The sequence below is a fragment of the Pimephales promelas genome, chromosome 13 (assembly GCF_988280905.1).
Source record: "Pimephales promelas chromosome 13, fPimPro1.hap1.1, whole genome shotgun sequence".
Classification (NCBI taxonomy): Eukaryota; Metazoa; Chordata; class Actinopteri; order Cypriniformes; family Leuciscidae; genus Pimephales; species Pimephales promelas.
The window spans coordinates 2,733,388-2,746,215 of NC_142781.1; the positions used below are offsets into that span (position 1 = coordinate 2,733,388).

Here is a 12,828-nt window from a genome sequence, read left to right on the forward strand (position 1 = left end):
TGTAAATTTGAAATATGTGTAAACTGAATAGTGAGAAGCATTTATAATTTAAGTTAAAAAATGAAAAAGACATTTATTTTTACTTTATTAAACATAATATTTTTTTTAGGGCTGTGCAAAAATTAATTGCATCCAAATAAAAGTCTGTGTTTACATAATATATTTGTGTGTGCTGTGTATAATTGTTTTGTATATATAAATACACACACATGCATGTATATATTTAAGAAAATGTGTTATTCATATATAAAATATTTGTATTTCTATAATATAGATTATGTATTTATATATATATATATACAGAATTTAAGTGCAAATAATTATTAAATATATACATGCATGCATAGGTATTTATATATACAAAATAATTATATACAGCACACACAAATATATTATGTAAACAATTAATTTTTGCACAGCCCTATTTTTTTTTACACATAAACATAAGTGAACTTCTATAAAACACGACACAATATTATTAAAAAACTATTATTTACAGCTATTATTTGACATTTCATTAATGCTATATTATCCAACAACTTTTTTAATTCAATATAGTTGAGTGCTCTTCTTTTTCACAAGCGATTCCCATGGAAAAGTCAAAAGGAATTTGATTTGAGTGTTTGATTTCCAAGTATCTCTGCTTTATTTATTCTGTCATCATAGCTATGCATGATCACATCACATATTTCTTGCATTTAATGTTGGTTTTCCCTGCTGTCTGTGACCAGATTACACGTTTACTTTAGTTTAGTGACTAACTTTGAAACTAAACTAAATCTGACAAAACAAACGTCTGCCTCAATTGAAATTGGAGTTAAGAATCATCTGGCATTGGCTTTCATCAAATATATATGTTCAAACACTTATTTTAGGGGTAGCATTTGGGTTCATCGGTAGCAAACGTGTGTGTGTGCACATTGCCATCCTTTAAGTGACTGCAACAGTCGTCTCAAGAGACATTTGTGAGATTCTGGGACGGTCCTCAAGCCGTTCCCACAGGCTCCATGCGCTGCGACGCTGGTTAACACTGGGTAACACGTGTGATGTGACTGGTTAGTAGTAGAGGCCATTGACTCAACTGGGCACATGGGTTTAGTGTGTGACACAGCGCTGCCCGTGGAAATGATTGAGAAACCCCGTTCTACGTAACACAACAGGATCATGGTGAGGGGCTACAGTACATGAGTGATGCATGCTGGGTAATGAAGGTCTTTATGTGCAGCAGGAGTACTCAGCTCAATTCAAGGCAAACACAACCTGAATCAAGCTTTATTTCTAGTAGGAAATATGGGCGAATTAAAGACAACATGAAATTACCTTTCACTTCAATAGCAAACTAACGTAGCACAGGGTTTGACTTTACTCACTGTGATTTGATTGGCCAATCATATTGTGTCCCCACCCAAACCTCTTTAGTTACGCTGGCAGAACGGTCAATTCAGAAGTTAATTGTGCACAATAGGACCCATGTTCAAGGCAAGCAAACGGGTGGATTTGATTTCATGTTGTCTTGGTGGCCGTAAGACCGGTTGAACTGAATACTCCAGTGATCCAGTCACAGACATGTGCACACGATACAATCAGTCCTCACCTAATACAGCAGTCGGCACGAGAGGATCATTAGGCACTGCAGAGAAACATGCAGAGGAATCGTAAATCACACACAATCAAAACTCAGAGGCGGAGGACGTTCAGGAACTGATGTCACACACCTCACTGCTTGAGCTTTTACTCACGATTCAACAGAAGTGCGTGTTAAACGCGGGTGCATTGTGCAGAGTCACACACTACCCAGACTTTACTAATAACTGAACTAGGGACGCTTTCAAAACCGGTGTGAAACGCAGCAGTGGTGCAGTACTGGCATTACAAGATCTAGCGCTGGACCTGAGAGATACCAGCTAGTTTCTGCACACAATAAAATCTCATGAATTTTATGCAATTCTGACTTTATATCACAAAATTCTGACTTTATATCTCGCAATTCTGACTTTATATCTTGCAATTCTGACTTTATATCTCGCAATTCTGACTTTATATCTCGCAATTCTGACTTTATATCTTGCAATTCTGACTTTATATCTCGCAATTCTGACTTTATATCTCGCAATTCTGACTTTATATCTCGCAATTCTGACTTTATATCTCGCAATTCTGACTTTATATCTCGCAATTCTGACTTTATATCTCGCATTTCTGACTTTAAATCACACAATTCTGACTTTATATCTCGCAATTCTGACTTTATATCTCACAATTCTGACTTTATATCTCACAATTCTGACTTTATATCTCGCAATTCTGACTTTATATTACAAAATTCTGACTTTATATCTCGCAATTCTGACTTTATATCTCGCAATTCTGACTTTATATCTCGCAATTCTGACTTTATATCTCGCAATTCTGACTTTATATCTTGCAATTCTGACTTTATATCTCGCAATTCTGACTTTATATCTCGCAATTCTGACTTTAAATCACACAATTCTGACTTTATATCTCGCAATTCTGACTTTATATCTCACAATTCTGACTTTATATCTCACAATTCTGACTTTATATCTCGCAATTCTGACTTTATATTACAAAATTCTGACTTTATATCTCGCAATTCTGACTTTATATCTCGCAGTTCTGACTTTATATCTCGCAATTCTGACTTTATATCTCGCAATTCTGACTTTATATCTTGCAATTCTGACTTTATATCTCGCAATTCTGACTTTATATCTCGCAATTCTGACTTTATATCTCACAATTCTGACTTTATATCTCACAATTCTGACTTTATATCTCACAATTCTGACTTTATATCTCGCAATTCTGACTTTATATCTCACAATTCTGACTTTATATCTCGCAATTCTGACTTTATATCTCGCAATTCTGACTTTATATTACAAAATTCTGACTTTATATCTCGCAATTCTGACTTTATATCTCGCAATTCTGACTTCAAATCTCGCAGTTCTGACTTTATATCTCGCAATTCTGACTTTATATCTCGCAATTCTGACTTTATATCTCACAATTCTGACTTTATATCTCACAATTCTGACTTTATATCTCGCAATTCTGACTTTATATCTCACAATTCTGACTTTATATCTCACAATTCTGACTTTTTATCTCGCAATTCTGACTTTATATCTCACAATTCTGACTTTATATCTCACAATTCTGACTTTATATCTCACAATTCTGACTTTATATCTCACAATTCTGACTTTATATCTCGCAATTCTGACTTTATATCTCGCAATTCTGACTTTATATCTCGCAATTCTGACTTTATATCACGCAATTCTGACTTTATATCTCACAATTCTGACTTTATATCTCGCAATTCTGACTTTATATCTCACAATTCTGACTTTATATCTCGCAATTCTGACTTTATATCTCACAATTCTGACTTTATATCTCACAATTCTGACTTTATATCTCACAATTCTGACTTTATATCTCACAATTCTGACTTTATATCTCACAATTCTGACTTTATATCTCGCAATTCTGACTTTATATCTCGCAATTCTGACTTTATATCTCGCAATTCTGACTTTATATCTAGCAATTCTGACTATATCTCACAATTCTGACTTTATATCTCACAATTCTGACTTTATATCTCGCAATTCTGACTTTATATCTCGCAATTCTGACTTTATATCTCGCAATTCTGACTTTATATTACAAAATTCTGACTTTATATCTCGCAATTCTGACTTTATATCTCTTAATTCTGACTTTATATCTCGCAATTCTGACTTTATATCTTACAATTCTGACTTTATATCTTATAATTCTGACTTTATATCTCGCAATTCTGACTTTATATCTTACAATTCTGACTTTATATCTCACAATTCTGACTTTATATCTCGCAATTCTGACTTTATATCTCGCAATTCTGACTTTATATCTCGCAATTCTGACTTTATATCTCGCAATTCTGACTTTATATCTCGCAATTCTGACTTTATATCTCGCAATTCTGACTTTATATCTCACAATTCTGACTTTATATCTCGCAATTCTGACTTTATATCTCACAATTCTGACTTTATATCTCGCAATTCTGACTTTATATCTCACAATTCTGACTTTATATCTCACAATTCTGACTTTATATCTCGCAATTCTGACTTTATATCTCGCAATTCTGACTTTATATCTCGCAATTCTGACTTTATATCTCGCAATTCTGACTTTATATCTCACAATTCTGACTTTATATCTCACAATTCTGACTTTATATCTCACAATTCTGACTTTATATCTCACAATTCTGACTTTATATCTAACAATTCTGACTTTATATCTCACAATTCTGACTTTATATCTCACAATTCTGACTTTATATCTCACAATTCTGACTTTATATCTCACAATTCTGACTTTATATCTCGCAGTTCTGACTTTATATCTCGCAATTCTGACTTTATATCTAACAATTCTGACTTTATATCTCACAATTCTGACTTTATATCTCACAATTCTGACTTTATATCTCGCAATTCTGACTTTATATCTCACAATTCTGACTTTATATCTCACAATTCTGACTATATCTCGCAATTCTGACTTTATATCTCGCAATTCTGACTTTATATCTCACAATTCTGACTTTATATCTCACAATTCTGACTTTATATCTCGCAATTCTGACTTTATATCTCGCAATTCTGACTTTATATCTCACAATTCTGACTTTATATCTCACAATTCTGACTTTATATCACACAATTCTGACTTTATATCTTACAATTCTGACTTTATATCTCGCAATTCTGACTTTATATCTCGCAATTCTGACTTTATATCTCACAATTCTGACTTTATATCTCGCAATTCTGACTTTATATCTCACAATTCTGACTTTATATCTCACAATTCTGACTTTATATCACACAATTCTGACTTTATATCTTACAATTCTGACTTTATATCTCGCAATTCTGACTTTATATCTCGCAATTCTGACTTTATATCTTGCAATTCTGACTTTATAACACGCAATTCTGATTTTATATTACGCAATTCTGGCTTCATATCACACAATTCTGACTTTATAAGACATATGTAAACGCAGATGATGTAAACGCAATTGTGAGGGAAAAAAAGTCAGAATTGTAAGATATTTAGTCACAATTACCTTTTTTATTTTCGATTCTGTGATGGAAACAAGCATCCATAAAGAGAGGTACACAATCTAGACTACTAAAATGTTCTCATCACACACACTAGCGCCCAATAAACACACATCAACTCTCTTCATGTAGGTGTCCATGGTTCTGATGTATTTTTTTAAGTTGTGAGCTGACTGTCGTTGTGCTGTTGTGTAGGGCTGGCGTACTCACAACGGTTGCTGAAGTTGTGCGAGTCCATGAAGGTGACGGACACGGGCTCCTCCGCGTGCAGAGTGCTCTGGTCAGCATAACTGCGGTCCATGGAGTTCACCATGTGTGTCATCTCCTGACGCGTGTTCCCGATGGCATCCTTGCGCTTCTTGGCCAGCTTCCTGATAACCCAACGAAAGAGAGAATCAGTGAAGATCTATTGCTCTCGGAAACCCTTCACCCAGACAGAGCAGTCACATGTAGGAATAAACAGAACACAGGAGAGAGGAAACGGGGATGATCCAATGGGAAAGCTTTAGTTCCGTGGTAAAGGACAACTTTGAGGAAAACTTTCAGATTAGTGGACGTGATTCAGAGAAATAAAACCATGTCTGTTCGGATTGTTCAAACTTCCTGACAGTTTTACTGTCACAGAATTTATTAGGCATTTTATGTCTAAATGTATTATCTTAATTCTATGATTATAAGTAAAAAAAGAGCATTTGACTAACTAGGGCTGGGTATTGAGACAAATTTCACAATTCGATTCGATTTCGATTCACAAGCTTGCAATTCGATTCGATTACGTTTCGATTCGATTCAATATCGATTATTTTGGATATCAGTTACAATAAATGGCCATTTTTCTCAAGGAAATCAAATCTCTTAACTAATGCTGTAAACTATGGGAGTCTGGTTGTAGCCTATAGGCTTCATTAGCCTAATATGAAGGTAATAATGAACTGTTTTGTAGCTATACAAACACTTAAATTACACTTTTTGTCATTAAAACTTGCTAGATTTATTCAAATATGCATTAAATATTATAGAACATTAAGATTATAATGCATATGTAATATGGTGTATATATTTAGCAAAATGCTCCTCTCTAGAGTTATTTTTTCTAGCTGACTAACGAGTTTATGTGGGTTTTCTGAGGTAAATATGACGATACATGACATTGATTACAAGCTGTTTAACTGACGTCTTTCCACGGTTGAAACGCTGATTGAGTGAATCAATGTGACATGATCCGGATTTGGATAAGTTGTACTCTATCTTTAACACACTTTCAGATGCTCATTCATGTTTATTTGGCGCTGTAACTGGTATTATTAAGCCGGAAGAGAGATCAGCGCTGCTGCTTCTCCAGAGCGATCTCACGCCACAGCGCCAAAACCTTATTTATGTTTCTGACTTTCTAAAGAAAATGGACAGAATTTGAAACTTGAGACTTTGTTTCATATCAATAGTAACAAAAAACAAAGATTATTGCGTTTTTTTGGATGCGCGCAGCCGCGATACAATGATCCATTCATTCAAATGAAACAGGATGACTAATCAATTCTTGAGATTTAAGAATCGATATCGGTTCTCAAAAATGAGAATCGATTAATATCGAGAAATCGATTTTTATTACCCAGCCCTATGACTAACATAACAATAACAATGATTTTCTTAATCAGCACTTTTGTCTTGTTTTCCAGTTGAGGGTCACATGACACGCAGACCCAGACAGCAAACTGACATTGAATCAACGTGGAAACGACGTCTCTCATGACTAGGGTTGGGTATCGTTTGAATTTGAACGATTCTGATTCCGATTCCGATTCCTTGTTTCGATTCCGGTTCCTAACAATTCTCGATTCCGATTCTTTTAAGAGGCAGGGTCAAAAAAGTTAAGCTAACCAACGGCCTTTCTGAAGAAAATAATCCTTTCTGAAGGAAATACTCCTGTAAAAATACACAAATTTTGCATTTTGCCGAGATTTCGTTATTTTTAGAAAAGTGAAGCCACACTTTGGATCGCTGACGTAAGCTACTCATGTTCGACTCGCGTGGTTATACCAACACTTCCGGTAGACGCTTCTTCGTTGGTGTTGTTCAGCGGTTTCTTCTTCCGCTCGGCGGACTGTGAATATCGAAACTAGAAATCGAAATTTTAACTTTTGAACGATTCCGGGAAAAACGGAAAGTTAGTCTCGGTTCCAATCGATACTCGATTCTCGATACCCAACCCTACTCATGACATTGAAACAACGTTGATTTTGCTCATCGAATTAACGTTGAACCAACGTCAGACGCGGCATTCTTCAAAGCTAAATGAAACCGAAAATTGGTTTGCTTTCATAACGTTGAAACAACGCGTTGATTTCAAGTTGATTTTCCGTTAGTTTTGAAAGAATGGCGCGTCTGACGTTGGTTCAACGTTAATTCGATGAGCAAAACAATGTCGGATCAACGTTGTTTCGATGTCATATTTCCACGTTGATTCAATGTCAGTTTGCTATCTGGGGAAACAGGATCTTTAACTTCTATTAACATATCTTCTCAAGAAAATATCAGAAAAATGTTTGACATATATTCTAAAATGAATGCAAATCTAAAGAAAATGTTCAAGGGCCGAATGAACGATATTGATCAGGATGAACAAATCGTGAGCTCTGAAAACAGTGCGCCGGTTTGCTTCTCTTTTCTCGTTTTAAGGATAATTAGACTGTTTTTTTTTCTCAGTGTAAAACAAGACAAAATACTGATAACTTTTTTGTAGGTTGTATCCGAGAAAGCAAATACAGAACAGATCATAAAAATATAGATTTACTGTATCTGAAGAAAAAAGATTCTCTCGTCATGGTTTTACTTTGTCATGTCATGAAATGCAATGTGGAGCTGTGAAAGAAAGATGATTTGTAAGGCAAATGATTATTAGTGTATTTTCAATCTCTTATAAGATTTTTTCGACAGGAATACACACAAGCAGGGATATCTTGATTTTATTTTTGGATTGACATTTGTAGAGGTGTAGGTTTCGACTAAAGGCCACCCGGGACAGCCACATGAAGAAACACCCTCTTCACCAATGAGCGAGCGGATGAGAATGTGAGGTGGATGGAGACAGGGTGAGTAACTATCCCACACACACACACACACACACATGCACACACCAAAAACAACAAAAGAACCAACCGAAAAGACACCGGACAGACACAAGTGCAGCATTCTTTTTTCAAATAACACCGTCGCCGAGCTCGTCCAAGAACTACTACGATGCAAAAGGAACGTGATTGGTCGAAGCGATTCGTGTTTTCGCTTGAAAAAAGGATACTGCATCTTTAAAAGACTAACAGGACTAACCATAGACAGAGAGCAGAGAGCCCTGCATGTGTGTCAGCCTTTTGCTTTTGTCTGCGTCTCTGTTACTTACAGGTAATATGAGTACGAATAGTAGCTCCTCCTGGCGAGCGAATGAGAAACAGCACAAACAGATGAAGAGATATAGGTGAGTGCAATGTGGGAATCAACCATAAGCAAACACTTCAGCCTGATCTCTCCGGCATTCATTCAAACATGCATGTCTTGCTTTGTACATTTGCGTGCAACCTGATAGCCTATCCATTTGACAATTGACTTCAAAAAGAGATCCAGTCAGAGCATGCAAATACTCATCGTGCATTTCAGGCGCTCTGACTTCACTGCAATAAAACTTGAAGATGTTTTTAAAAAGCCATAAGGGGGGAAATCACATATGCAGCGCACAAGCAAATGCCACAAATAAAAAGAAGCAGCAAATCAAAGCTGACTTCCTGCAAAATAAGCAATATGTCATCAATGACCCCCGTTTTAAAGATGCAGTATCTTCAGTTTGAGCGGAAAACATTGATCAAGAGCCATTTATATGTTTATAGATCACCTGTGTGTCGAGCTTCAATATATGCACATATTCATTCATTTGAACAGGATGTTAAAATACACAATCATCTCTCACACACACTAAAAATGATGATTTGCGAAACGTGTTCAGACGTTTAATACACGTTGGTTGGTGGTCCGTTTGAAATGAAGTCCATTCACCGGAGACGCCCACATTCAGATCACATGACTACACTCGCTTTCTCCCGGTGAGACCAACTGGACACTTCTGGTTGTGGGATGAGTTATTGAAGGGATCACAGATCCAGTGTTTGTACACTAGCTTCTCCACACCAACAGGGGTCAGTAACGCCTGCTGAATCTCTCATTACACACGCGAGGGAGCGGGTTTGTGCACTTTATGATGAGTGGAGGATGGGGGGTGAGGATACTCCTGTCAGGAATACACCAGGATCTGAGGCCCATTCAAGAGAAATTACACAAAATATTTAATATATGTCATTCCTTGTGTTTTTCTTACTGTTTCTGAATGTTATTTACATATAAACCACCTATTATATTATTTATGATTAAGCGGTATTGTATTTTATTGGAAACTAAAATATTTTTACCGTTAGTTATGTGAGGCAAAAGTTGACAGCACTCCTGCTCTTGTATTTGAAGGCTGCTATTGGATGATCGAGTGTAACCGTTATATTATGAGAGTGCGCATTACTTTATGGAGAGTGTAACTGTTATACGTATAAGTTAGTAGCTAACTAGTAGTTACTAAGCCTCTAGTGTAGGGTTGGGTATCGTTTGAATTTGAACGATTCTGATTCCGATTCCTTGTTTCGATTCCGGTTCCTAACGATTCTCGATTCCGATTCTTTTTAGAGGCAGGGTCAAAAAAGCTTAGCTAACCTTGCTAACCAACGGCCTTTCTGAAGGAAATACTCCTTTCTGAAGGAAATACTCCTCCTGTAAAAATACTCCTTTTGTCACAAATACTCCTTTTGTCACAAATTTTGCATTTTGCCGAGATTTCGTTATTTTTAGAAAAGTGAAGCCACACTTTGGACCGCCGCATAAGCTACTCATGTTCGACTCGCGCGGTTATGCCAACACTTCCGGTAGACGCTTCTTCGTTGGTGTTGTTCAGCGGTTTCTTCTTCCGCTCGGCGGACTGTGAATATCGAAACTAGGAATCGACATTTTAACTTTTGAACGATTCCGGGAAACACGAAAAGTTAGTCTCGGTTCCAATCGATACTCGATTCTCGATACCCAACCCTACTCTAGTGTGGATTTTACATTGCAGTTAAAGAACAAACGTCTGAGGTGTGTGTTTGCAGAGTTGAAACTATAACTGCATCTCTGCTTCTGCCGCACTGAGAGCTATTTTGCTTAATGAACTTTGATTATTTGACTGGACAGAATTGATCTATTTACACGTGTGTGCTCACTAAATGGATTGCATTTTTGTGCATCATTAAAATGTCATGCATATGTATTGCAATAAATTGAATTTTCCTTCCCCTGAAAACAACAACGAACACGATCCTGGGTGAAGACGAGCGAGTGTTGTGTGTGTGTGTGTGTGTGTGTGTGTGTGTGTGTGTGTGTGTTGTGTGTGTGTGTGTGCAGTAAGAAAGACATTCCTTGACTCTGAACTCAGCTTTTCAAAAGAGCCCCAATCTACACACATGAGCAAGGTCTTCATTTCTATAAAGCTTATAGAAGAGTCTTCTCTGCTGCCACTACAACAATGAATATATGAACTCTGTGTGTGTGTGTGTGTGTGTGTGTGTGTGTGTGTGGATGGATGAAGGAAGTAAGAACGACATCCCAGCGAGGACATGTGCTTTGAGGAAAAAAAAGAAAACGTCACTGTTGAAGCGTCTAAGGATCTATCTATCTATCTATCTATCTATCTATCTATCTATCTATCTATCTATCTATCTATCTATCTATCTACCTATCTATCTATCTATCTATCTATCTATCTATCTATCTATCTATCTATCTATCTATCTATCTATCTATCTATCTATCTATCTATCTATCTATCTATCTACATATCTACATATCTATCTATCTATCTATCTATATATCTATCTATCTATCTATCTATCTATCTACCTATCTATCTATCTATCTATCTATCTATCTACATATCTATCTATCTATCTATCTATCTATCTATCTATCTATCTATCTATCTACATATCTATCTATCTATCTATCTATCTATCTATCTATCTATCTATCTATCTACATATCTATCTATCTATCTATCTATCTATCTATCTATCTATCTATCTATCTATCTATCTATCTACCTACCTATCTATCTATCTATCTATCTATCTATCTATCTATCTATCCATCTATCTACTACTCCCCTCGAGTTTTAATTAAGGCTCAAGTCGTTTCTAGGTTTTAATGAGCATTTATTTGGTGACAGAATCTTCAAACATGTCTTTACATGTTCCTTTACTGCTACATTTTCATATTGTCGTCAGAACTGGTATAAATAAACACAGAAAACGTCAATTAACCTCAAATTCTTGACATATTTGCAGACAATATTAAACGAAATCACAGAGAACTAAGAAACAAAAGCATGAATATATGCCATGTAAAATATCTAACAAACACAGTCGCGTAACTCAAATACATGAGAAGCAAACCCAGGAACGACTTGAGCCTTTATTAAAACTCGAGGGGAGTAACAGTCAGAACTCATTGGCCGCATGAACCCGAGAGGGTAAACTTAGGTGTATTCATCTTTATGGATAACTTTACAATCTTCTGGGGCTTTCAGAGAACAGCTCGTGAACCACAGCGTCCTCATAGCAACAAACGATACTCTCCACACGGGACTAAAAATATATTCCCTTATTTTTCCACAAGGTTTTTAACAAAAAGAAATAAACATGAAATTATTATTAATTGCCATACGGCATTATTTATTTCAATCATATGATTTTTAACCTCTTATATATTTATATTTTAACTGTGAACCATATTGAACTGAAATATGTGTTGCCTTTGATCTGTCTATCTGTCTGTCTGTCTGTCTGTCTGTCTGTCTGTCTGTCTATCTATCTATCTATCTATCTATCTATCTATCTATCTATCTATCTATCTCTATCTATCTATCTATCTCTATCTATCTATCTATCTATCTATCTATCTATCTATCTATCTATCTATCTATCTATCTATCTATCTATCTATCTATCTATCTATCTATCTATCTATCTATCTATCTAGGGTACAGTGATGTGAATAAGTTTGGACACCCATGCTAAAGTTGCCTAAAAAGAGGAATAAAAAAATCATCTTTTGGATGTTGATCTTAATCCCTTAATTAGAAAAATGAGGAAAACTCCAACCTTTAAGGACACCAATTTTCTTTGTGAATGAATAATGTATCATAAATAAATAAATATTTTTCCTTAAAATACAGGGTGCATATGTCAGGACACCCCTATGTTAAATTCCCATCAGGCAGATTTTTATTTTTAAAAGCCAGTTATTTCATTTTATTTTCATTAAAATATCCCCACATCATCACACACCATTCACCACACCTAGAGATTGGCATGGGGTACTTTCCATAAGATCATCTTTCAATGCAAATCAAACCAGCTATTAGGCTAACTGAAGTAAAACCATGCCAATCTCAAGGCCTGACTCTATGGGAATTTAACATAGGGGTGCCCTGACTGTATTTTAAGGAAACACATTTATTTATTTATATTCATTCACAAAGGAAATTAGTGTCCTTAAAGGTTGGAGTTTTCCTCATTTTTCTAATTAAGGCATCAAGATCAATATCCAA

At 35.7% G+C, this 12,828-nt stretch overlaps 1 protein-coding gene across 20 annotated transcripts in view; it reads right to left on the reverse strand.

Annotated features, from left to right (window-relative positions):
- ptprk (protein tyrosine phosphatase receptor type K) overlaps positions 1-12,828 on the reverse strand; it is a 244,359-nt gene that overhangs the window by 45,012 nt on the left and 186,519 nt on the right. For 12 of the 20 annotated variants that reach the window (XM_089118330.1, XM_089118314.1, XM_089118324.1 and 9 more), the window contains 3 exons: positions 8,554-8,583; positions 5,370-5,530; positions 1,595-1,630 (listed from right to left, as the gene is read on the reverse strand). In XM_089118330.1, the coding sequence (XP_088974456.1) occupies positions 1,595-1,630; positions 5,370-5,530; positions 8,554-8,583 (227 nt within the window). The remainder of the gene's footprint in view (positions 1-1,594; positions 1,631-5,369; positions 5,531-8,553; positions 8,584-12,828) is intronic. The other 8 variants (XM_089118326.1, XM_089118325.1, XM_089118316.1 and 5 more) reach the window with 3 other exon arrangements.